The 26,195-nt window shown below is 43.3% G+C and overlaps 1 protein-coding gene across 1 annotated transcript; it reads right to left on the reverse strand.

Moving 5' to 3' along the window:
* Nucleotides 1–5,616: 5,616 nt before the first annotated feature.
* rnf208 (ring finger protein 208) lies at nucleotides 5,617–7,474 on the reverse strand. Its single transcript, XM_043719842.1, has one exon. It carries the CDS (start codon nucleotides 7,472–7,474, stop codon nucleotides 6,737–6,739), a length of 738 nt encoding a protein of 245 aa, XP_043575777.1. The 3' UTR covers nucleotides 5,617–6,736.
* Nucleotides 7,475–26,195: the final 18,721 nt, after the last annotated feature.

Raw genomic sequence — 26,195 nt, forward strand, 5'->3', positions numbered from 1 at the left:
AGTGATTAAACCTGAAACTCACATTTAAATCTGGAACAAAGCAAACTACATAGGTTTGAGGGATATGTTAGCAAAGGAACATTGGGAACTTAGATTAAATGATGTGAAAGTAGCTAAGATACAGCAAACATTTAATTAAATAATACATTATTCATGACAAATATACATTACGTTTCTTTAAGAAATAAAAACTCCACAGGATAACTGGTCCAATCATGGACAGCAAAGACAAAGTAAAGACTGTATTATATTATTTGACTTAAGTTTGCCAAAGAAAGATTACCAAGCCCAACGATCAGGAGGAATTCAGAAAAGGATAATGAACAAATTGATGGAGAGAAAAGACGATATGAATAAACTAGCTGAATAAGTAAAAGTAAAGAGATATCAAAGCATCTAAGGAAGAGAAAAGTGAAAGTAAACATAGATCGTTTATAGGTAGAGATAGGAGAAACTATACCAGGGAATAGGAAATGGCATTTAAACAAATATTTTGTATCCGTCTTTGCTCCATTCACAACAGTGGATAACCAAAGACTTAGTGAGATTGAGTAATTTAGTTTCAATGAAGAAATACTACTGGAGAAATGGGACTAACTTGGAACAGATCCCTTGGATCCAATGAACTACATTCTAAGTTTTCAATGAGGTAGTTAGACATTGTGAATGGATTTGCTTTGATTTTCCAGAATTCCTTAGATTTTAGAATGGTACCTGTAGACCAAACCCAAATATTCAAGAAAGAGGGAAAAGAAAAAGGAGGAAACTATAAATTTTTAAGTGAAAAACAGCAGTAAGGGACATTTGGGACATGATTGCACATAAAAACACATAGTATGGTTGAACATTGAACATATCTTTTTTAAGTTGCAACTAACAGGGTTATTGGACAAATTTGGGGCGAATATGATTGGATTTTAAGATGGATTGAAGATTAATTAATGAACAGAAAACAGAGAGTGTGAATACCACAAGGATCATTGCCTATGCCTCATATATTTCAATATCTTAAATTAGGAGCCATGTGAAATATATCAAGGTTTCTGATGATACAATGTAAGATGGGAAGGTAAGCTGTGAGGAGGAGGAGGAAGAGAGGCTGAAAAAGGATTATACTCATGTAAATAGGCAAGAAAGTGTCAATAGGGTATATGTGGGCAAGTATGAACTTATCCATTGGGGGGGAAAAATAGAAAAGCAGACTTTTTTAAAATGGCAATAGATTCAAAAACATTGGCATTCAAAGGAAATGGGTGTTCTTCTGTATTGATCAAGGAAATTTAACATGTGGCCACATCAAGCTAATGTTCTGCAGCCTTCATTCCAAAAGGTTTGGAGAATAAGAGTAAAGTTGGTTCACAGTAATTATTCTGGGCATTGCTCAGATCACATGTGAAGTACTGAGCAGAATTTTGGGTTCCTAAACAAGTGAAGAGCGTGCTTACCTTAGTATGCATTAAAAATGTATCAAATATTTAAAACGTTTAAAGGGCTTGATGGGGTAGAATCCTCTTGGGGGGATGTTTCTCTAGCTGGGGAAACCTGAACCCAAGGATGGAAGTCATTGAATAAGAGTCTAGCTATCAAGGATTATCATGTGAAGAAAGCTCTTCATTCAGTGGGGTGTGTACATTGGAATTCTTTGTCACAGAGAGCTGTAGGTGTTCACTTAGCAAACAGATCAAGTCAGAGATTGATAGATTTTGCAAACAAATGGAATTATGGGGATAGGGTGAACAGATGGAGTTTTGAGACAGAAGATAGGTCATGATCGAAGATAGTGGTGGGGATTCAGCTTGGAAACCCTGCTTGATCCTGTTTATATTCTTAGGCATGTATGACAAATAATGTAGATTATTAAAAAGTTCTTTATAACCCTTGCATTTATGAGTATAAACGTTGAATTCAAAAGTAAGGACCTGGCTTAGAGGCCAACCCCATTTCTTCAGGCCCTAGTTTTGCACACACTCAGTGGAGAAGTCAGGTGTCCCCTCTTTCCAACCATGAGCAGCTCTCCTTATATGAGTAGTCAGACTCATTCTTCATTGCACAAATGAATGTTTTACTCAAAGTAACTTTTAAATGAATGTAAAGAATTTAGCAGACATCGCAGGCTGTATTCATAGAATCTTCTAGTACAGAAGAGGACCTTTAGCTTATCAACACTGTACTGCCAGAAATATACGACTACCTACACTGGTCCCAGTTTCTCGCAACAGGCTGAGAACCTTGAATATTACGACACATCAAGTGCTCATCCTCGTACTTTTTACAGGTTGTGAGGTTTCCTGCTTCCTCTTAAGCAGTGCATTCCAGACACCCACCAACCTGTGGGTAAAATCGTTTTCCTCAAATCTCTTCCAAACATCCTGGCTTTCACTGTAATGTTAAAGTTCTTGTTCTTGAATCTTTGACAAAGAGGAATCGCTGCTTTCTATTACCCTATACATGCCCTGTAATCTTTGACACCTCAGTCAGATCCTCCTTCATCTTTCTCTTCTCCAAAGAAAACACCCCAAGCTTATTCAGCCTCGCTTCATTGCTAAAATGTTTCATCCCAGGCAACATTCTGGTGAATATTCTCTGCAACCCCTCCAGTGCAATCACGTCTTTCCTACAATGTGGTGACCAGAACTGCACCCAGTACTCCAGCTGTGGCCTAACCAAAATCCTGTACAGCTCCAACATAACCTCCATGATCTTATAATCTATGCCACCACCGATAAACACAAGTGTTTCATGTACCTTCTTAACTACCTTATCAACCTTATGCCACCTTAGGTGTAGGGGTCGATGGACAAGCACCCCGAGATCCCTTGGTTCCTCTGAGCTTCCTAGTGTCTTGCCATTCATTGGATTCTCCCTTACCTTGTTTCTTCTTCCAATGTGCATCACTTCACGTTTATCAGGGTTAAATTCCATCTGCCATTGATCTGCACATCTGAACAACTCTGCCTATATCCTCCTGTAACCTGAGATCTTCTTGCCCACTATCAACCACCTGGCCAATCTTTGTGCCATCTGCAATCGTACTTATCACATATTATCATCCATATCATTTATGAATATCACAAACAAGACAGGACCCAGCACTAATCCCTGTGGTATGCCACTGCATATCAGGCTCCTGTCACACAAACAGCCTTCGACCAGCATTATCTGCCTCTTTTGGATCTATCTTGCCAAGCTGTCCTGGATTCCATGTGCTTTTACTTTCTTTATCAGTTTCCCATGTGGGACTTTGTCAAAGGCCTTACTGAAAACCATAAAATGTGAAATCACATTCGCTCTCTTGCAGTCCTCTGGGATCCCTCCTGAGAACAGAGACATTTTAAAAATTTGAGTCAGGGCCCCTGTAACTTTGTCCCTTGTCTACCACAACAGTCTGGGATACAACTCATCTGAACTTGGTCTTTTGTCCACTTGTTAACCTGCCAAAACCCCCAACAGCTCTGGCATTTTTTTCATATTAATCTGCTCAAGAACTTCATAATCCATAATGTCAAATACTGTGTTGTGAACATTTGCAGGGGTTTTGGAAACACTCAAAGCCCACAAGGTGAATGTCAAAGATGCTACCCACATTCACGGTTCACTTTTTTATTTGGCAGACAAGTTGATCTTCATTCTTGGAGGGATTTGTTGAAGTTTCAACAGTTCACTCATGCAGACATTTACACTCCTTCTTAAGTTATTTTAAGAGACTTGAATGGCAGATTAACTTGGATTCTGTCTCCACAAGATGGTGCCTGGCCTGCTGAGTATTACCAGCATTATCTGCTTTTATTTCAGATTTCCAGCATGTAAATAATTTTGCTTTTTTTTTGTTAAAGTTTCTGTACTCTGTGGTGCAGGAAGCTGTAAAATCCCATCTCAGCCAATACCAGCACAAAGTAACTCATCTCTCAGGACTTCACAAGATTGGCCGGACTGTAGCTAACCAACTGACTCCAATTGCATAAACTGGATTATCCCAACAGACGCTGATTCAGAAACCAATCCTGATAAACTGTCCAATCAGATTCAAATTCAGAAACTGATCCTGAGATACTATCCAATCAGATTCAAATTCAGAAACTGATCCTGAGATACTATCCAATCAGATTCTTTTCAGAAACCGATACTGAGATACTATTCAATCAGACTCTGATTCCCAACTGATCCTGAGAAACTATCCGAACTGACTCCAGTTCACAAGCTGAGTGTGAGTAACTATTTAATCAGACTCCAATTCCCAAATGAATCATGGGAAACTAGCCAATCAAATTCTGATCTTTAAAATCTACCCTGACATGATATCCAATCAGGTTTTGATCCCCAAAACAATTCTGACCAATACTCTATAATATTCAATGTATGCATGTGTGTTATAGTTCACTCATGTCGCTACGGCAATGTGCTCTTCACACAATTTTGGAGATTGGAGCTGGATAGCGATGGTAGAGGCTCCAAGTTTACTTCTACCATTGGGATGACCTGGAATCTCTCCCACTCTTACTGTATTTCAGTCCATGTGCTGATACTCAACCTGTTTGGCTGTTATGAATGTACATTCTTTGACCTCCAGCACCAATATGGACTTGAACTTGCAGCTTCTGGCTCAGAGGCAGCGGCGATACCCACTGAACCACAAGCTTTTCTCTTTAGCCAAGTATTCAGCCCACACCCAATCACACTATGTCCAAACCCTGCAATATTCAACTCAGAGCCTGACATATCTGCAGTACTGAAATTACACCCTGGAGAACCGAAACTGAATTACTCAAACTAAACCTTGCAATATCCAACTTACTCTAATTACACAAATTACACCCTACAACATGTTAAATTATCCCCTAACATAGGCTGACTGTGTTCTGCAATACCCAACCTACACCTTCAAGTATTCAAGCTATGATTGAGTATACTCAAAACGCCTTTGGAAATACAATTACCTTGAAATACTCAGTATTCTCTGCAATAGCCAAACTACATCTTCAAATAATATCCTGAAGCACTTAAGCAACACTGTGTGATAGTCAACGTTCTGTAAAATACTTGCACCATACCTTGGAAGACTCAATCTGCACAATGATATACTCAAAATGGCACTCTAAAATTTTCAACCCACACCCTAAACTTCAGCTTACCCCTTTGTAACACACAGCCTTCTCTCAATGATAGTCACCAAGGTGCTTGCTGCTATTGGTGCTGTGCGAAGCTGAGGCAGTACTGTGTTATCTAACCTGCATCTGTGCTATCGAGACTGTGATGTACAATCTGCAGCTTTGTGGCCTGTGGTACACAGGCAACTACCTGTGATATTCACCTTGTTGCCTCCATTCTTTAGTCTGCTTCCCTGCATCTTAGTTAGCAACTGATGAAAAGCAGTTTGTTTTTTAAGCACAATTTGGCTCAGAAATATTTTGATAATAAAATTTGATACGAGTATTTAAATGTTTGGTGTAAAGTGAGGGGGAGGATGGAGTGAGGAACCCACTCAGAGACACCCCATTATGTTGCAGTGTCAGTCTTTGCATCAGTGTTCACCAGTCATTGCTTTGAGTTTAACCCTTTGTGGGAGATGCGCTAACGCTTATCTACTTAACTCATTATTTAGTAGTACAAAGACAAATGGAAGGTCTAATATAGAGTTTATTCACAGAATACAATCAATAAAGAAACATTCTTTGTGTTCCTAGCATGGCTCTCGGTGAGCTCTCCAGCACTGACTGTTACCTTTGGCAGTAGGTGCTCCCCCATACACCTAACTTGGAGCCAAAGACTGGTATTTCTCCATCTGATGTGTTAAATGTGTGAATGGCTTCTTACAGCCCAAGGTTGGGATTCTGGGGTGGGACAAGGAGCAAAAGCAAAACCAATGCACTCAGACACACAGGTGAGAGCAGCCTTTATTAACTGGTTACTGTGATGGACAGGTGGATGTAGAAACCTATGGTCATAACCCTTTTCAGCCCCTCAAAAACCACAGTGGCTTAGAGTTGGGAGGTGGGAGGGTGTGTGTGTGTGTGAGGGGGGGGGGGGTGTCTGGGGAGGTTGCACGGTGCTGAAGTGCAGAGGCAGCTGGCCCAGGACGATCACTCCTGATGCTGAGTTTGGCAGGGCTGACACTGCACAAAAGCTACAAGCGTGCCCCTGACGTCATCGAGGTTTGAGGCAGGTCTGTGGTTTAGGTGAGGATGCGTGCAATTAAAAATAAGTGCTACTAAACCCTTCTTTCTTTGTCTAACAATCAAAATCTAAACTTCAGGTTAAACAAAATGTCCTTGCCAGATACTGCATTCTGGTGAAAGATTGAGGGCACTGGGCAGGGCCTAGAATAGAATGGAATGGATCTCAGTAGGCTGCTGGATAGTGTGGTGTGCATCTTGAACACATTAAGCTTTACCAACCTAAAGAGGGCAACACTTTAAAACACTTGCTGCTTTGGCAATGGTTTTAGGCATCATATAATACTGGGGTGGAAAAAGAAGCAATTCCGAGGTCAGAGTCAAGAATGTACAGGTTGCTTGGCAACACTGCCTCCCAGGCAAAACTATCAAGACTGCATAATACTTGCCACTCAACCTGAATTTGATACCTTTGATTTCACAGAAAACACAGAAACTCCCAGATGAGATAATGCAGTTATAGATAATTTACCATATAGATTGCTGAGAAAGCACAGCAAGTTGTTCAGTCTTGGGGTAATCTTTTTTTTGGTCACAAATGTTACTCTGTGAAATTGGGAATCCGTTTACATGATGACACAGGAAGACAGTGGGTTTCGGAGCTGGCAGCTGCAGGCTGCCCCGCAGTACTGCTGGAAGGTTTGGTAGCAGCTACGGTCAGCCTCACTGCCCCACTGGCCCGGATTGGTGGCAAGGCCTTCAGCTGGCAGCCGGGCCAGGATGCTGGTGTTGATGGCCAGAGCGGCCAGGCCATAGTCGGTGAACAGCACGGTCTCCCGGCGGCAAGTGGGGCACGAGATGAACTTGTACTTGGGGCAGGACTCGTAGAGGATCTGCAGGCACTCCTCGCACACTGAATGGAGACAGGAGAGGATCCGTGGACGTTTGTTGGTGGCATTATACACATGGCCACAGGTGGGGCATTCCAGGGGCTCAGACGTGGTTGACTGGTGAAGGACGTACTGATTAACGATGACCTCGTCCGATGGTGTCTGCCGGTGGTAACACAGTTCTCCACTGGCCTTGCGATGACCCTGGACAAATTTCTCACGGCGGGGTGGTGTCCGGGCCAGCCCGCTCGGGCTCCGGGCTTTCTCCAGGGTGGGGACGTCAGCACAGGCCTGGTTTGCAATGATCTCGGACTCTAGGGGCCAGGCACACTTTCCCACAAGCGGGGGTTCGCGGACACACTGCGCGGGCCCGTACCTGCCCTGCGAGTTCGGGCACTCCGCAAACTTCTCCACTGGCACAATCTTCACTGCCTCCATCTTGATGGCAGCCTGCTGCTGTTTCAGGCACGCCATGGGCAAGGGAACTGAGAGTCCCAGCTGCGACTAGGCAGCCTGCTTCACAGGTAAGGCCTGCACTCCCTTCGCTGTCTGACCATCTCTGCACCTTTGCAGGTTTCTCACTTTGCACCAGGAACCTTCACTATCCATACAGTCAGTTCAGGCTGCAACACCATCTGTACGAAACATCCTGAATCGTTTGCATAGTCCACACTGGTTCCAAACACCGTGTTCCTTATATAACGAAGCTGAGGTGCACTGAGTGTCAGCTTTTATAACTGTACGTCCCGACTTCTCTTCCTCTCCTGGATGCTCAATCTCTTAACAGCTGTGAATGCTGCAATATGAATGAAGTGAGCAAGCGAATACTGCAAACATATCCCAGAAGAAAGGTCTATGACAGAACTGAGTGAACGACACAGAAGCCCTCAGTTAAGCAATAGTGAGCTGTATGAAGATGCTTGCTTGAATCACGTTACCTGCGCTTGTAGTAAATCTGGTGCTTCCAGTTTTCAACTGATCCCAGTCCTCCTTCTAACAGCAGAGTATCCGTCTCTGTATTGACAGTAAGGGCAGTGGCTCCTCTGCAGCTTGCTCTCTCTCTCTCTCCCTGTCTTGCTGTCTCTCGGAGCCCTCTGTTTACCTCCGATGGCAGTATTGTCTGCAGCAGCACTGCAGTACTGCAGCGAGCTCACATTTCTCTCATTCAGCACAGTGTAGGGGCTCCAGGCCGCAGTACCTCAACACAGGCTACCTCTGCAACTGAAACAACCTCGAGCTGCTTGTCTTTTTCATTCATCTGCCTAACCTTCAAAGGCTTTGTGCTGTGTTGCAATCGATGCTGAGAAAGCAGAGGATGATGCTGTTGCCATTTCCTTCCTGAGTCACAGTGGCTTAGTGCTGCTACTGCAAGAGAAGGCAGTTATTCCCCTGAGTATTTCACACCCTCCTAGTCAGCGAGGTCACCTCTAGATAGTTCACACACTTAACCCCTCCGCTCTCCCTCTGTGTTCAATGTTGACTGCTGTCTTCTGACACCTCTAACTATCTGCAGTTTGATAATGGGCAATGACGAAAAGGAAATAATATTTGTTTTTAGTCCCTTTTGAAGTCTGTTTGACGTGCTTTCACTGTCAAAATGTCTCAGGACAGTGACATTTATTGAATGGTTGTGACAATGATATTTGAATTTTCAAGACAAAAGGGACCCAATAGAATGTTTAATTCCATGAGGTGCTGCCAAAGAAAATTAAAATGAATGCTTTCAGTTCATTCACAAGTTTTGACTTAAGAATGAGTGTTTACACTTCAGAAAATGACACAGATCAAACAGATTAGGAGAGAAGACAAGATAAATTTAGAAGTTGTGAGAACAAGACACTAAGTTTGAGTTTTAAAAGCCTGCTGATTATAGGCTGACAGTCGGTTGATGAGAGGAAAGGGGTTCCACACTGTGCTAAAGTACACTGAGTCCTCAGAAAAGTTTAAGGTGAGGCTTATCGCAAACAGTGCTTTACAAAGACATGGACTAACTCATTGAGAGAAAAGAATAAACTCTGACCCAATGAGAACAAGGTATGAGACGTACAGAGCCAAAAGAACAACATCTAGGGCAGATGAAAAGACTCTGTACAGGCTAAAAGCCTTGACTATCTCCTGCTGTTAAGATTTTAAAATTAGACGGATGTCGGCATTCTGTACTCAGAACCTTACATTTGGTTTGGAGTTTATAACTCATGGCTGGCTGTGCTTTTGGTGGGGAGAGGGGCCTGTAAAATAGGTCAGGCAGCAAGTTCACCACCATCCTTGACATGTCTCTCATGATACCAGAATGGGGTTGAGTTTGGCATTGCTTATTCAATAGCCTTCATTGTAGGTAAATAATTAATAATTGCCTAGACCTCAATATTGTGATGCCCTTGCTATGTAATGGTTGGCATTGGCAGGTAGGCAGCCTGATTTTTTTGAATAAAGCTTTCAAAAGAGTGGGAAGGAAAAGTGGTATTATTTATGGAAGGTGTTCATTGTGCATCATCAGATAATCGTCACCTTTCCTTCCCCTCCATCTGGATTTGAAACCTACACCTCTAATCCCCTTGCCCTGCTGCCTAGGATGCTTGAAACCTCTCCACCCAATACTGTCAACTTACCAAGGTCTGGGATCCCATTGGCTTCTACCCTGGGACTGCTCACAGTCCCAGTAATGCCTGTTACTGACCTCTTGTGCTGCTGGGACTGCAAGAGTTGAGGGTGGGTATTTCTCCCACTGAGAGGTGGAACTTACAACCACGTTCAGCAGGTAATAGAGAAGTCAAATGGAATAGTGGCCTTTATTCCAAAAGGAATGGAGTGTAAAAGTAGGGTGATCTTGCTAAAACTATACAAGGCACCAGTCTGACCACAGCTAGAAATCTGTGAACAGTTTTGGGCCCTTTATCTAGGGAAAAATATACTTGTATTGAGGCAGTCCACAGAAGGTTCACTAGGTTGATACTAGATTTGAAGGGACTGTCTTATGAGAAGAGGTTGAGAAGATTGGGCCTACTCTCATTGGAATTTAGGAGAATGAGAGGTGAAGCAGAGAAGATTCTTCGGGGATTTGACAGGGTAGATACAGACAGGTTGTGTCCTCTTGCAGGAAAGTCTAAGACCAGAGGACATCATCTCACTTCAAACTGAGATGAGGAGGAATTTCTCCTCATAGGAGCTACTGAATCTCTGGAACTCATTACCACAGAAGGCTGTCAGGAATGGGTCATTAAGTGTATACAGTGCTGAGATAGACAGATTCTTAATCAGTAATGGAACTACAGGGACAAGGGTGGAAAGTGGAGCACTTGAGGTTTATCAGATCAGCCAAGACTTATTAAATGGTGGAGCAGACTCAATAGGTTGAATGGTCTATTTCTGCTTCTGCATGTTATAGTCTTCTGACCATGCTGGACCTTGGGGCGTACTGGGAACCACCATTACACTGCTGCTGTGAGGACACTTCACATGCAGGAACATGCACCCCACTGCAGATTTGAATCAGACTGCGTGCCGGTCCTGCTCACTTGCTCTTTGAGTGCTCATTCACTTTGAGCCAGCTGGATGGTCATAGCATCCCAGCCTGGCCTTGCCTTGTCTTCTTGCTATACGTCCTGACAGTCAGAGCTACCAGGGTTGCAGTATCTCTGTTGCCTTGGTGTTTAGTGCAGACACAAAGCTAGGAAACTTGCCATGGATGTCAGCAATTATCTGTCAGGTCAAAGCAGATATCCTACAGCCAAGAGATCCTGGCCCAGTAAGTCAAAGGCATCCTCCAATACCAGTGCAGGGGATTGGATATAGTCAGTCAGCTGCTTGGGAAGTCAGGGTCAGGGTCAGGATCCTTTCTTCATAAAGGGTGAAGATCTGAATGTCAGCATCCATCACCCATTTTTGTGTTTTCTGCCCTGTTATGACTGTTTTCTCCTATAATGAGAGAAAGGCAGTTATTAAGGGAGCTATGAAGAAGTGGTAAAGATGTTAGGGCAGCTGAAGGTGGAGGAAAAATGGCAAAGTATTCTGAGGGAGTGGTTAGGCAGTGCAGAGGATACGCAAGGTTAGTAGTGTGGGGTGGATTGGGTGGATCCGAGTGAGTTAAGGAGTATGTTGCATACAATACTGAGATTGGTGTAACATGTGCCTCAGTGAGAAGAGGTTATAGTAGCAGAGAGAAAGTGAGTGTGAAATAACAGAATGTAGATGGCAGAGCAGAGAGGGGGACTGAGCTTCCTACAATGCTGGGCATTTCTCGGGAGGGTGAAGACTGCATTGACCAAGGTGGTAACCTCGGGTGAGGCTGCCACATTTGGATATTGTGGCCTCTCTGCCACTCCTGGGGGAAGATGATAACCCTTGTCTGCACCACCCTGTCTGTCAGGGCTCCCAGGTGCCTGTGTGCAAAGCAAATGCCAAATTCCCCTTATCTGCAATGTCTGAGGCAAGTGTCAGGAACTCTGCAGGTCAGCTCCGGCCTGATAGTGCACATTAGCCATTTAAAAATGGCATGAGTGACAGGAATGGCAGTCTATTATAGACTATCCAGGCACTGGTAAAATCAAGCCAGCATTGGTTAAGAGGACACCATTGGGGTGCAGCAGGTAAGTAACGAGGCATGTTTGGTAAGATAGCAAGAAAATCTCATTAGGGCTCACAGATAGAAACCCGCCATGAAACTCAACAAAACTGACAGCCAAAAAGATGTAAGATTCAATCTACTATTACAGATCCTGGAATATAGAAAGGAACTCTTCAGTTCATGGGTAACATGAGGTCTGATTATGGGTGTGAATGATGTCACTGAACTCAGAAGAATATCTAATGGCGATACAAAATTTATAATAGACAACCTGAAGTAATTCAGAGATGCACTGCAGAAACTCACAAGGCTGGCTAGACAGCACTTTTCCAAACCCACAGCAGCTACCAGCTAGGATGACAAGGGCAGCAGACGCATGGGAACACCACCACCTGAAGGTCTTCTCCAACTCAGTCACCATCCTGACTTGGAAATATGCAGTCATAGAGTCATACAGCACAGAAAAAGACCCTCTGGTCCAACCAGTCCATGCCAACCACAATCTTAAACTAAACTAGGCCCATCTTCCAGCGCTTGGCCTGTATCCCTCCAAACCTTTCTTATTCATGTACTTATCTAAATGCCTTTTAAATGTAACTGTACCTCCTCTACCACTTCTTCTGGAAGTTCATTCCACACACGAAACACTCTCTATGTAAAAAGGTTGCCTCTTGTGTGCTTTTTAATTTTTCTTCTCTCACCTTAAAAAATGCCCCCTCGTCATGAAATCCCCCCCACATAAAGAAAAGAAACCTGCCATTCACCTGATACATACGCCTCATGATATTAAAAACCTCTAGACCATCCCTCCATCTCCTACACTTCAATGAAAGAGGTCCTAGCCTCTCCTTATAAGGCAAACCTTCCATTTTCAGCAAAATCTTCTTTGAATCCTCTCCTGCTTGATATTATTCTTCCTGTAACAGGTGACCAGAACTGGACAAAGTACTCCAGGAGAGGCCTTACTGATGTCCTGCACATCGTCAACATGACTTCCTAACTCCTGTACTCAAAGGCCTGTGCAATGAAGACAAAGTGTTAAACACTTTCTTAACCACCCTGCCTATATGTGATGCAAACTTCGAAGAATTATGAACTTGTACCCCTAAGTCTCTCCATTCTACAACACTAAGCAAGGCCTACTTTTAATTGAATAACTCCTGCCCTTGTTTGTTTTGCCAAAATGCAATACCTTTGATCCAAATTAAACCCCATCTGCCACTCCTCATCCCATTGACCAAATTGATCAAGTTCTATTTGGAATCTCAAGTAACCTTCTTCACTGTCCACTATACTACAATATTGGAGTCATTCGCAAACTTACTAAGCATGCCTTCTATATTGTCATCTAAATCATCTACTCTAAATGACAAACAAAAGTAGACCCAGCACTGATCCCTGTGGGACACAGGCCTTCAGTCCAAAAAACAATCCTCCACCACCACCCTTTGTTTCCTACTGTCAAGCCAATTTTGTATCCAATTGGCAAGTACACCCTGAATCCCATGCGATCTAAATTTATTAATTAGTCTACTATGCAGAACTTTGTCAAAGGCTTAACTAAGGTCCATGTAGACAACGTTTACCGTTCTGCCCTCATTAATCTTTTTGGTCACTTCCTCAAAAAAACTCAATCAAGTTTGTGAGACATCATTTCCCTTGCACAAAACCATGCTGACTATCACTAATGATTCCTTGCCTCTCAAAACGCATATAAACCCTATCTTTCAGAATCACCTCCAACAACTTACCCACCACTGAAGTCAGGCTCACAGGTCTATAGTTCCTTACAGCCTTGTTAAACAAAGGCACAACACAGATTGCTGTTCCTTCACTGTCACTGGGTCAAAATCCTGGAACTCCTTTCTTAACAGCATTATAGAACCACCTACAGAATATGTACTGCAGTCTTCATGAAGGCAGCTCAGCACCACCTTCTTAAGCTGAAAATGTGTTGCTGGAAAAGCGCAGCAGGTCAGGCAGCATCCAAGGAACAGGAGAATCGACGTTTCGGGCATAAGCCCTTCTTCAGGAATTCTTCAAGAAGGGCTTATGCCCGAAACGTCGATTCTCCTGTTCCTTGGATGCTGCCTGACCTGCTGCGCTTTTCCAGCAACACATTTTCAGCTCTGATCTCCAGCATCTGCAGACCTCACTTTCTCCTCAAAGATTTCAACCACCTTCTTAAGGGCAACTCGGGATGGTCAATAAATGATGTTCCAGCAATAGGTCCTTGAACAAATGGAAAAAATGCAGACCAAAGAGATCGAGTTATGGATACAACAGATCAGTGAGAATTAAACCAGTCAGAACTAGGGCACAGCAGACCAATATGAAATAGCAACCTAAACAATTTTGAAACACGTTTTGGCATATTGATAAATCAAAGTAAATGTGGAAGGCATTGAACCAGTGAAAGTCTGATAATGGCGGAAACAATTGAATCACAATAAAAATGAGCTGTATACCATTTTAAGATAGCCATGTTGACCAGGCATGAACGAGTGCCCTTTCTACTTACACAAGTAATGGTCAAATACATTAAAATATTTCTGCTTCTTGTACAGTATCAAAAATGTAACAAAGTGCCTTATTTGAAATAGTACTCTTTTAATGCAAATGTAAATAAAAAGATGTCAGTTAGGTTCACTGTTAGAGGACCCATCAGTAAAGTGCAACACATGTGACATAAAATATCCAATCGGTGCAAGCCACCTGGGCAAGCAGCAATAACCAAAGAGTGAAAACACCCAGCATCTGGGTCATAGAGTCATACAGATGTACAGCACGGAAACAGACCCTTCGTTCCAACTCATCCATGCCAACCAGATATCCTAAGGAATTCTAGTCCCATTTTCTAGCATTTGGCCCATATCCCTCTAACCCTTCCTGTTCATATACCCATCCAGATGCCTTTTAAATGTTGTAATTGTACCAGCCTCCACCACTTCCTCTGGCAGCTTATTCCCTACATGCACCACCCTCTGCATGAAAAAGTTGCCCCTTAGGTCCCTTTTAAATCTTTCCCTTCTCACCCTAAACCTATGCCCTCTTGTTCTGGACTCTCCTACCCTGGGGTAAAGACCTTGTCTATCTACCCTGTCCATGCCCCTCATGATTTTATACACTTCTATAAGATCACCCCTCAGCCTCTGGCATTCCAGGGAAAATAGCCCCAGGCTATACAGCCTCTCCCTATAGCTCAAACCCTGGCAACATCCTTGTAAATCATTTCTGAACCCTTTCAAGTTTCACAACATCCTTCCTATAGCACAGAGATCAGAATTGCATGCAGTATTCCGAAAGTGGCCTAACCATTGTCCTGTACAGCCGCAACATGACCTGATGAAAAGCAGTCACTAGGAATAACTGATAGTGTCTCCAGTAAATAGAGTCAAAGCTGCAATAAGGGCAGGAAAAGTGCAAATTTGAAATGCAAGTATATACCTCAACATATAGCTTAATCACAGCAAGAAAGCACAACCTCTTGTTTCCCTCCAGCCCCAAGAAGGAAACTTGTCTAATGTGTCGAGGTTAGACAATGTGAAGTCATTACTGCTCCAACACAACCACACGATATAATTCAGTTAACACATAACCTTCACGTACCACCCCCAGAGCAACCACAGTGACATAGACACATACAAAAAGATATACATAGTTCTTGCATTGTCCATCAAAGGTCTCTCTGGAAAGATTTTGCACATTTTCCATTCCAGTTTTGTAAGAAGATCACCCACCCAGTAATATACGTAGCCCTCCCCCTCTTGATGTATCTATGATCTGAATGGTAGTTCCATAACCTCAGGGTGGAGTGGGTGGGAATGCTGTCATAATGAAACACACCTCTGTTTGGGAGTTTGTGCGATATTGCAAATTCTGGAGAACAACAGATGCTGAAAATGGCTGTCACTGTGGCTTAACAGGCAGAGGCCTCTGTTTAGAAATGCATCTGCCAGCATGGTCAGCAGGACACAGAATGGCAGGTGGTTCTTGTGGGACCACTGAAATTCTGAAGGAAGGAAGAAGCAGAGAGAGAGGGTTTACATTGGGTTGCAGTGTCACAGGAGTGCCAGGAAACTGTCCAATAATAACAGCAGCTAGCTCCCAGCAGCAATGAATAACATGCCTGGATGCAATGTAGGAAGTCACCATCTGAGTTAAAGTAATAAAGCTGTTACCTTCCATTACATCAATGCATTCGGCATTTAGGATGCTTTGAATCACATTTATTTCATGCTATGTTAAACTAGTTTTCACGTTTGCCTTGAATGACACATCCTAACACTTTGCACCACCAGCCTTGCACTCAGGCCAAATAAATAATTTCATCTGGTCTTGCTGCATGATATTGTGTTATCACACCCACTGGGCTCCATGCTCATACTTAACATGACTATAAATAATCATGATAGTGTAACATCATGTCTGACCACTGAAGTAGAACAATGTTTCAGTGTTTTTGCTAACCATGTGTCCCACTCTTTCTTCTCACCTGCTCTTTCATTTACTCACTGTCAACAAATCAAATTGGAAGCTGGGTGTGATAATATTTCTTAAGAACAATACTATACTGTTGAAAGAAAGAAAAAACCGTTCAAGCTTTTCATCTTTCATTCATCAGGATAAGTCTAAGAATACCACATTTCAAAAGTTAAAAATCACACAACACCGGGTTAGAGTCCAACAGATTTACTTGGAAGCACTAGCTTTCAGAGCGCTGTTCCTTCATCAGGTAGTTGCAGAGTATAAGATCATATTTACATACAGTGTCACTCATTCAGCACCTCACGAGTAACAGCTCAGATACATCCACCTGGGGAGATTTAATAAGATAGAGCAGTGCATTGTGGAGACAAAGTATAAGCAATTGGTAGTTTCACAGATTTTTCCAGTTCATTTCATACCTTGGCTGACAATCCTTGATCTCGGTTTCACAGATCCTGTTCTCAAAGCACCTGCCTTCTTCAAATCAAACATTGATTGAATTATTGGTGAACACACCAAGTAGATGGTGGTTTATATGGAGGGACCTGAGCACCCTAGCACAGCTGTATATCTGTTTTCACAATGCCGCAGTCCTCTTTGTAGTTCCAGGGATATTTGTGATAGACCCAGCCCATACCTCGCAGCTTCTGCTGATCAGTGGTTGATCTGTGAAGGTTGTGGCTGCTATTTAGAAAGGCTTGATAAATCAGAGCTTTCACATCAGCAGGGCATGCCCTTTTCAGAGCCCATTCCCTTCCTCGAGAAGTCACTGCCTGATCAGATGATTTGGTCATACAGTCAAGGAAGAGGAGAACTCCAATAAATGATTGTGAAGAGTTGGGGAAAGTCCAGACCAGCAAGGTGAATCTCAAGCTTTTGTAATGTGGATGTTAATGCAGGCTGACAAGGAGGACTAACACTTTTCGAAACTTACCTGTGTGTAATTTCCTGTGCAGTCAAAATGTGAGTAGTACCTAAAGCCAATTTAATTACTGCTACATAAGCAACACACTGCAGATACTGGAAATCAGAAACCAAAACAGAAAATACCAGCAGAACTGGCATCATCAATTCTGATGAAAGGTCAGAGACTGGCACTTAATTCGTACTGCTAATGATGGGCACCATGATGAATGTCTGCACCATTTATTGTAATAAAAGCAAAACCATTTAGCCAATAAGAGAGTCAGCTTAAATCCTTTTAATTATTAAGGCTCACAGAAAATCTTACACTTGGAGGTCTACGTTTTCATGGATAGTGCTGACCTTGTTGTTGGAGCTGCTGTCAACAAGGCAAGTGGATAACATTCCCTCACACCCCTCGCTTGTACCTTGCTGATGGTTGATAGGCTTTGAGGAGTCAGAAATCACTCTCCACAGAGTATCTAGCCTCAGACCTGCTGCTGAAACCACCTCCAGGGGTGCCTGAAAGGTCCAAGCTGCAGACTATAGAAGGTCAGTATTTGTTGGGCTGTCTCTCCCATGCAGCTCTGGCACCAGTTTAGTACAGAGTCATCCTTACATACTGAATGAATGATAGCAACACTGTCTCATTGTGCATGTTGTTGATCTGCAGTTTGGCATAACTTGCAGGAGAGAGACTGCAGAGGAGGTTAGCTACAGGGGAGTAGACTGTGGGAGAAGACATTGCAGGAGAGGAGATAGCGGGGGAGAGACTGCAGGGGAGAACTACAAGAAAGGAGACTATGACGGAGTAGATTGCCGTGGAGGAGTCTGTGGGAGAAAGCATGAAGGAGAGAGACTGAAGGGAGCTGATTGTGGGTGAGCAGACTGCAAGAGATTGAAGCCCTGATCCATTTGCTCCCCTAGCCCATTCAAAGCAGAAGAGATGCTGGAACCCAGGATTTGAATATCAGCATTCCTGAGAGATGGTATTGCTGAAGATTCTTGCAGGGAGACACCAGTTGCAACATCTGCTGAGGTGACCATACACCATATAACTAACTGCACAGAGACTCTGTCATATACCTGAATCACTAACAGCATTCTCACACTCTGAGTAATGGTGGCAGTTCCCTTTCAGGCAACCTGATGCAGTGAATAATGGTGGATGCAAAGAAAGCACATTTCTTTTCAATCTGGACCCCTAAAGATTGCATCTCTATTCTCCTCAACACAGCTTGGACAGAGGATGGCCTTCTGATTAAGTGTGACTTAGACGGTCCCTCCACTGGCATGTCATATTCTCTTATATTCAATGAATCATCCAGTATGGACTCTTGCACTCACTTTGCAACATAATGTATCAGAGCTTAAAAGGTCATTTTTGGAGTGATCTCCAACTATATGTGCATTTACTATCCCTGAATCATCTAATGGACAAAGAAAAGAGAGAAAAGGTAACAGCTCGCATGTAATCATAGAATCATTCAATCCAGAAGAAGCTATTTGGCCCATCAAGTCTGTATTGCCAATATACTACTTCCTACAACAGGCCCTCGTTGCCCCACTAGGCCCATAGCCTTTAATGTTATGAGGCTTCAACTGCTCATCCAAGAACTTTTTAAAGTTTGTGAGGTTTCCTACCTCAACTACCATCACAGGCAGAGCTTTCCAGACCCGCACCACCCTCTGAGTGAAAACATTCTCCTCAAATCCTCTCAAAACTTTAAAATTGTCTCCCTTTGTCATTGACCTTTTGATCATCTGCTTTCTATTCACCCGTGCCTCTCATAATCATATATTCCTCTGTCAGGTCCCCCTCAGTCTTCTGTGCTCCAAAGAAAACAACCTGAGCTTATCCAGCCTCTCCTCATAGCTGAAGTGTTCCATTCCAGACAACATCCTGATGAATCTCCTTTGCACTCTCTCCGGTATAATCCCATCCTTCCTAAAGTGCGGAGACCAGAACTGCACGCAGTACTCCAGCTGTGGCCTAACCAAAGTTTTGTACAACTCCAACATGACCTCTCTGCTCTTATAGAAGAAAGTGAGGATTGCAGATGCTAGAGATCAGAGTCGAGATTGTGTTACTGGAAAAGCACAGCAGGTCAGGCAGCATCCGAGGAGCAGGAGAATCGACATTTCAGGCATAAGCCCTTCATCAGGAATGAGGCTTGTGGTCCGGGGCTGAGAGATAAATGGGAGGGGGGGGGAGTGGGGCTGGGGGAAAGAGAGCTGAGAATGTGATAGTTACCTTGCCCCCAGACCCACCCCTCCCATTTATCTCTCAGCCCCCGGCCCACAAGCCTCATTCCTGAATAAGGGCTTATGCCCGAAATGTCGATTCCCCTGCTCCTCGGATGCTGCCTGACCTGTTGTGCTTTTCCAGCACCACACTTTTTGACTGTCTGCTCTTATACTCTATACCATGACTGATAGACAAGTGTCACATTCTTAACTACTCTATAATCTGTCCTGCCACCTTCAAAGATCTGTTGTCAACCACACCAAGATCCTTCTATTCCTCTGAACTTCCTATTGTCCTGCCACTGATTGAGTACTCCATTGTCTTGTTCCTTCCTCCAAACTGCATTCTCTCACATTTATCAAATGGCTAAGCAAGCAACAGATCAATGAGAGTGCAATGCACCACTCGGCTACTGTACTAATCATATGATGATGCAAGGCTGCTTGAAGTAAAAGTTATAGGAAGCGAGGATGTGCACTATGATTGACCTACTCCCTGGGCATTTCCAATCCTCTGTCTTCCAGCCCCTTGTTGATGGCCCCTTAAATGGATGTCAGTGCCTGCAGTGACAAATTCCCCTGCTGTTTTGTATGCCACCTTCACCTGCAACAACAGATTAGATTACAGATTACATTACAGCGTGGAAACAGGCCCTTCGGCCCAACAAGTCCACACCGACCCGCCGAAGCGCAACCCACCCATACATTTACCATGCAATTTAGCATGGCCAATTCACCTAACCTGCACATCTTTGGACTGTGGGAGGAAACCGGAGAACCCGGAGGAAACCCACGCAGACACGGGGAGAACGTGCAAACTTCACACAGTCAGTCGCCTGAGACGGGAATTGAACCCGGGTCTCAGGCGCTGTGAGGCAGCAGTGCTAACCACTGTGCCACCGTGCTGCCCACAAACAGTGGAAGGAAAGATTCTAGTGACTGTGGGGAAAATAGCAGGTTTGCAGGATGTGCTTGCAGGTAGAAAGGAGGGTCAGTGAGGAATTCCCTAATAACTTTCAAAGAGTTGGAGAAAGGGCTGCTTGCACTAAGGCTAAAGGTGGGACCACCAGAGAATGCAGGCAATGTAACCTTGGCAGTTTTAATCAGATCATCACATTTCCTTTCGGACTGCTGCCAAGTCTGTGCTCCTAGTTTCTGCTACCTAATCAGTGAGGTGTCTATTGGGAATTCATTCCATGCTGTTAACAATTAGATTTGACCATGAAAATGACTTGCTGACTCCTTCAAGCATGTCTGCCACCTGCGCAACTTACACTCCATTTCAAAGTTTTCCCCAAGGTATCCTGTATGAGAGTTTCATCAGTAACTCTTCCAAGTAGCATCACTTCATTTCTGTCCTGCAGCTTCCACAGACACTGCTTGAAACCCATAAAGACTTTGCGCAGTTTACACAAAATACTCACATGAAACCATAATCAAACACAGGAAATGCTGAAGAAAGTCAAAAGGTCTGACATCATTGGTGGAGAGAGAAACAAAGTGAATGCTTCAAATCAGGTATGACTCTTCTTTAGAACAGAAAGGTGCTGGAGATTTTTTTTCTATGTCTTTAACAGAAGAGGAAGATGAGGAGAAGCAGCAGGTGATGCAACAGTAGAGCTCAGTGCAACAGACAAAAAGGCTGTTAATGCTGGTAAAAGAGGAACAAAAAGATGTAAAATAAGTGAGAGTAAGATATGAAAGGGAGAGAATAGGACCTCTCTACTAAGAGCAAAGTAACTAACACACAAATGAGACAAGGCTGTGGGGGAAAGTGGGGATAGAATCTAAGAGAAATGGAGAACAGACATCATGCGGTCAGCTTCTGAAGTTATGGAATTTAATTTGAAGACCTCGAGGCTGTAAAATGCCTACATAGAAAATGAGATGAGTTCTTTCAGCTGTGCTTCTTTGAAAGAATAATTACACCTTAAATATTGATTCAGCTTTCCCACCCTCTCCCCCACCACCACCTCAAAAAAGGTTATGATCAGACTAATTGACCTCTGCTGTTGGGCTCTCAGGCAAACTGGTTTCTCAGCATCTCCGTGATGGGCATGTCAGGCCCTGCCTGCTCCTTGTTCACTATCATTAAACTCATTGAAACTTTTATGAGAGTCCCTCCCATGCACTTGAGATTGTCCACCAATAAGCCAAGAGTGAGTTTGTTATACACTTAACGGTAAGGTCCTAGGGAGTGTTGCTGAACAAAGAGACCTTGGAGTGCAGGTTCATAGTCCTTGAAAATGGAGTCACAGGTAGATAGGATAGTGAAGAAGGCGTTATCGGTCAGAGTATTGAGTACAGGGGTTGGGAGGTCATGTTGCGGCTGTACAGGACATTGGTTAGACCACTGTTGGAGTATTGTGTGCATTTCTGGTCTCCTTCCTATCGGAAAGATGTTGTGAAACTTGAAAGGGTTCAGTAAAAATTTACAAGGATGTTGCCAGGTTTAGAGGATTAGAGCTACAGGGAGAGGTTGAATAGGTTAGGGCTGTTTTCTCTGGAGCGTCGGAGGCTGAGGGGTGACCTCATAGAGGTTTATAAAATCATGATAGGGCTTGGATAGGGTAAATAGACAATGTTTTTTTCCCTGGGGTGGAGGAGTCCAGAACTTGAGGGCATAGGTTTAGGGTGAAAGTGACCTAAGGGGCAACTTTTTCACGCAGAGGGTGGTACGTGTATGGAATGAGCTGCCAGAGGAAGTGCTGGAGGCTGGTACAATTGCAACATTTAAAAGGCACCTCGATGGGTATATGAATAGGAAGGGTTTGGAGGAAGATGGGCCGGGTGCTGGCAGATTGGACTAGATTGGGTTGGGATATCTGGTCGGCATGTTCGAGTTGGACCGAAGGGTCTGTTTCCGTGCTGTACATCTCTGACTCTATGTTGGTGAATCAGTTCAGATGCAGACGACAGCTATGCTGAGCTGGTGTACTGGGACTTTGCAGAGCTTTCCTGAGCAGTAGTTCTGAATTAGGAGGTTGATACATTCGTGAAACTATGAACTACCTTTACCTAAAGGTATAGTGGTAGATGTTTTGTAAGAACATATTGAGCAACGTAGTGTTGATGCTTACAAATGGACAGAACATTCCTAGACAAGAATCATTTGTGATGTGTATAGACTTGAACCAGAAAGTGCTGGAGAAATCAGTGCAGCTGGAACAACTGTGAAGGGTTAACAATTTATGTTGAATTTGACTTTTCATTGGAAAAAATTCCAGAATTCTGAAAAATAGCCACATCAGACTCGAAACATGAATTCTCTTTCTCTCTCCACAGATGTTGCCAAACCTACTGAGTTCCTCCAGGATTTTCTGTTTTGATTTCTGTTTTGCCAACACCTACAGTGTTTTGTTTTTGATCATTCATTATTCTTTTCCCTTTTATACAAAGATAGCCTTTACTGTATGTTTCTATATGGCTTGCTACTGTTTTTCTCATACTCCAATCTTGTTATGAATAATGAGTGCACAAAGATAAAGAACATTTAAACTATCTTTCCACAATTATTCTCCACTCTGAGCTTACTTGCTAGTTCGGTATTATTCTTTTCTGTTCTGTCCCTTCATGTTGCCGTTGCTTGTATCACTGCTGTGCACGAATACCCAGACCTTTCTCTTTTCAAACCCTTCAACATGTGCACCTTCCCCCATTATTTCGTTCACAGCACAGTAATACAATTCACCACTGGCCCCAGGGTGGTTCAGGTTTAGGTTCAGGCTCTCCCAATGATACCGTTTCCTCTTCTCGAAGTCCTGATGCCAGACCCCCTGTAAAATATTAATAATGAACCTTCCATTTCTCACACAATCGTTTATCCTCTCTTTTTCATTTATCCTCTCTCCCCTCCCCTCTCTCTCTCTGTATCCATCCAGCACTCCATTTCTACTCATCTTTCTCCCACTCTTGAGAATTGAATGATATCTATCTTGTTAACTTCCAAGCTTCAATTCTACTGCTATCTAATATTTTAAATGTTCGTATCTTATCGCAACCTCTTGTACATAAAAATCATACCAATGTTTGGACCATGCATACAATTCTCTGATCAGCCTAAGCCACCTTACTTGTGGCTCAGGTAGGAATCTGGTCTCCCACCTAACGGAAGGATGTTGTGAAACTTGAAAGGGTTCAGAAAAGATTTATAAGGATGTTGCCAGGGTTGGAGGACTTAAGCTATAGGGAGCTGCTGAATAGGCCACACACACACACACACACACACACTTCCATCCCTCCCACACTAAACTCCATTCTACTGCTGAGGAGATCTCCTTATCCCTGAGGATATGTCTCAATCTGAGCATAAAATCTTTACTTGTTGTGATGCAAGTGCAGACTGCTGCCATTATCAGAGCGAGCAGTACTCTCACAGGAGTCCAGCAATCTGTTAATGGTGGCTTTGATTTCTGGAATTTGGCCAACAGGAAGCTGTGACAGCAGTAAACAAACTATGATTGACCTTGATCTGATATTGGAATATACATTCACTGTCGTTCTTCAGATGCCAGAATATACACTGACTGCCACTGATAATTAGACTGGAATATTGACTGTCATTGAGCTGATACTGGACTCTATTGTAGAGTCATAGAGATGTACAGCACAGAAACAGACCTTTTGGTCCAATTTGTCCATGTCGACCAAATAATCTAGTCCCATTGGCCAGCACGTGGCCAATATCCCTCTAAACCCTTCCTATTCATGTACCCATCCAGATGCCTTTTGAATGCTGTAATTGTACCAGCCTCCACCACTTCCTCTGGCAGCTCATTCCATACACGTACCGCCCTCTGTGTGAAAACATTGCCCCTTAGGTGCCTATTAAATCTTTCCCCTCTCACCCTAAACCTATGCCCTCTAGTTCTGGACTGCCCCATCCCAGGGAAAAGACCTTGTCTATTTAGCCTATCCATGCCCCTCATGATTTTGCAAACCTCTATAAGGTCATCCCTCAGCCTCCTACATTCCAGGGAAAACAGCCCCAGCCTATTCAGCCTCTCCCCATCAGTACTTAGCATGCTTGCCTTCATTGCTTAAACCTTTGAGACAGGAGTAGGACATTCAGGGTTCAAAGATTATGCCAAGATGTTGTCAAGAATGGAGGGTTTGAATTATAAGGAGAGGCTGGAGAGGCTGGGACTTCTTCCACTGGAGGTTTAGAGATTACTTTGTAAAGGTTTATAAAACAATGCAGGGTATAGATAAGGTAATGGCAGATATCTTTTCTGTCAGGTGGGGGATTTACCTTTAAGGTAAGAGGAGAAAGATTTATAAAAAAAAAGGGGCATTTTTCATTACCCAGAGTGTGCTTCATGTGTAGAATGAACTTCCATAGGAAATGGTGGATGCAGGTATAGTTAAAATGCTTGAAAGATATTTGAATAAGTACGTGAATAAGAAATGTTTGGAGGGATATGGGCCATGTGCAGGCAGGTGGGACGAGGTTAGTTTGTGATTCTGGTCGGCATGGACTGGTTGGACTGAAGAGTCTGCGTCCATACTGTACGATTCTATGATAACTGAGCACTCCCAAGGCAAGCTACAAGAAGCATGAACGACCAACAGGCAAAGGGATCAGACTACTTGAGTATTCATAGTAACCTGTAACTCTGGCCCACTCGGTGACCCCCTTATGGTGTGATACTCAAACCTTGAAAGAGGAAAGAACGCTTGGTACCAAAAGGTGGTAGGTAGCGGTTTAGATGATCCAAACGTCAGCACATAATCATGAGCCAACTTGAGGCTGAACACCTCTTTGGTGGTCAAACCTAACCAAGTGCAACAACTATTAGTCCTGAGAAACAGACCTCTGAGAGTTGACCACATCGGACAGGCAAGTGAGGGCAGAGCAGTAGACATTTTCTACGTGGTCTTTAGTGAAGCCTTTGACAAAGTTCCGCATGGTAAACTGATTAGTAAAGTTCCATCACATGGATTCAGAGAAAGCTTGTCAATTACAAAATTGGCTTGATATTAGGAGACAGAAGATGCTGGTGGAGGGTTTTTTTTAAGACTGGAGACCAGTGACCAGCGGTGTTCTACACGGATCAGTGCTGGGTCCACTTTGTCATTTATTTAAATAATTTGAATGAGAATTTAGGAGGCACTAGAAAATTTGCAGATGACACCAAAATCGGTGGTATAGCTGATAGTGAAGAAGATTATCTAAGATTAAAAAGGGATTTTGATCAATTGAGTCAATGGGCTGAGGAATGGCAGATGGAGTTTAAATTGGATGAATGTAAGATATTACATTTTGGTAAAGTGAAAGGGCAGGACTTATACAGTTAATGTAGGGTCCTGGGTAGTGTTGTCAAATAAAGAGATCTAGGGGTTCAGGTACATAGTTCTTTCAAAGGTGTGTTACGGGTAGACAGAGTGGTTAAGAAGGCATTTAACATGCTTGCCTTTATTGCTCAGACCATTGAATATAGGTGTTGAGACATCATGTTGCGATTGTACAGGAGCTGAAAATGTGTTGCTGGAAAAGCACAGCAGGTCAGGCAGCATCCAAGGAACAGGAGAATCGACGTTTCGGGCATAAGCCCTTCTTCAGGAAACAGGATTGTACAGGACCTTGGTGAGGCCACTTTCGGAGTACTGTATACAGTTCTGGTCACCCTGATATAGGAAGGATATTATTAGATTGGAAAGGGCTCAGAAAAGATTTACATGGATGTGGCTGGGGCTGGAGGGTTTGAGTCACAGGGAGAGGCTGGACAGGTTGGAAGACTTTTCACTGAAGCATAGGAAGTTGAGGAGTGACCTTATAGAGGTTTATCAAATTATGAGGGTCATAGATAAGATGAACAGCAAAGGCTTTTTTCAAGGGCAGGGAGCACATATTTTTAAGGTGAGAGGAGAAAGATTTAAAAGGGACCCGAGAGGCAACTTTTTCACACAGAGTGTGATTCATAGGTGGAATAAACTGCCAGAGGAAATGGTAGATGCAGGTACAGTTACAACTTTAAAAGATATTTGGACAGG

The sequence above is a fragment of the Chiloscyllium plagiosum genome, chromosome 30 (genome assembly GCF_004010195.1).
Source record: "Chiloscyllium plagiosum isolate BGI_BamShark_2017 chromosome 30, ASM401019v2, whole genome shotgun sequence".
In the NCBI taxonomy this organism is placed as follows: Eukaryota; Metazoa; Chordata; class Chondrichthyes; order Orectolobiformes; family Hemiscylliidae; genus Chiloscyllium; species Chiloscyllium plagiosum.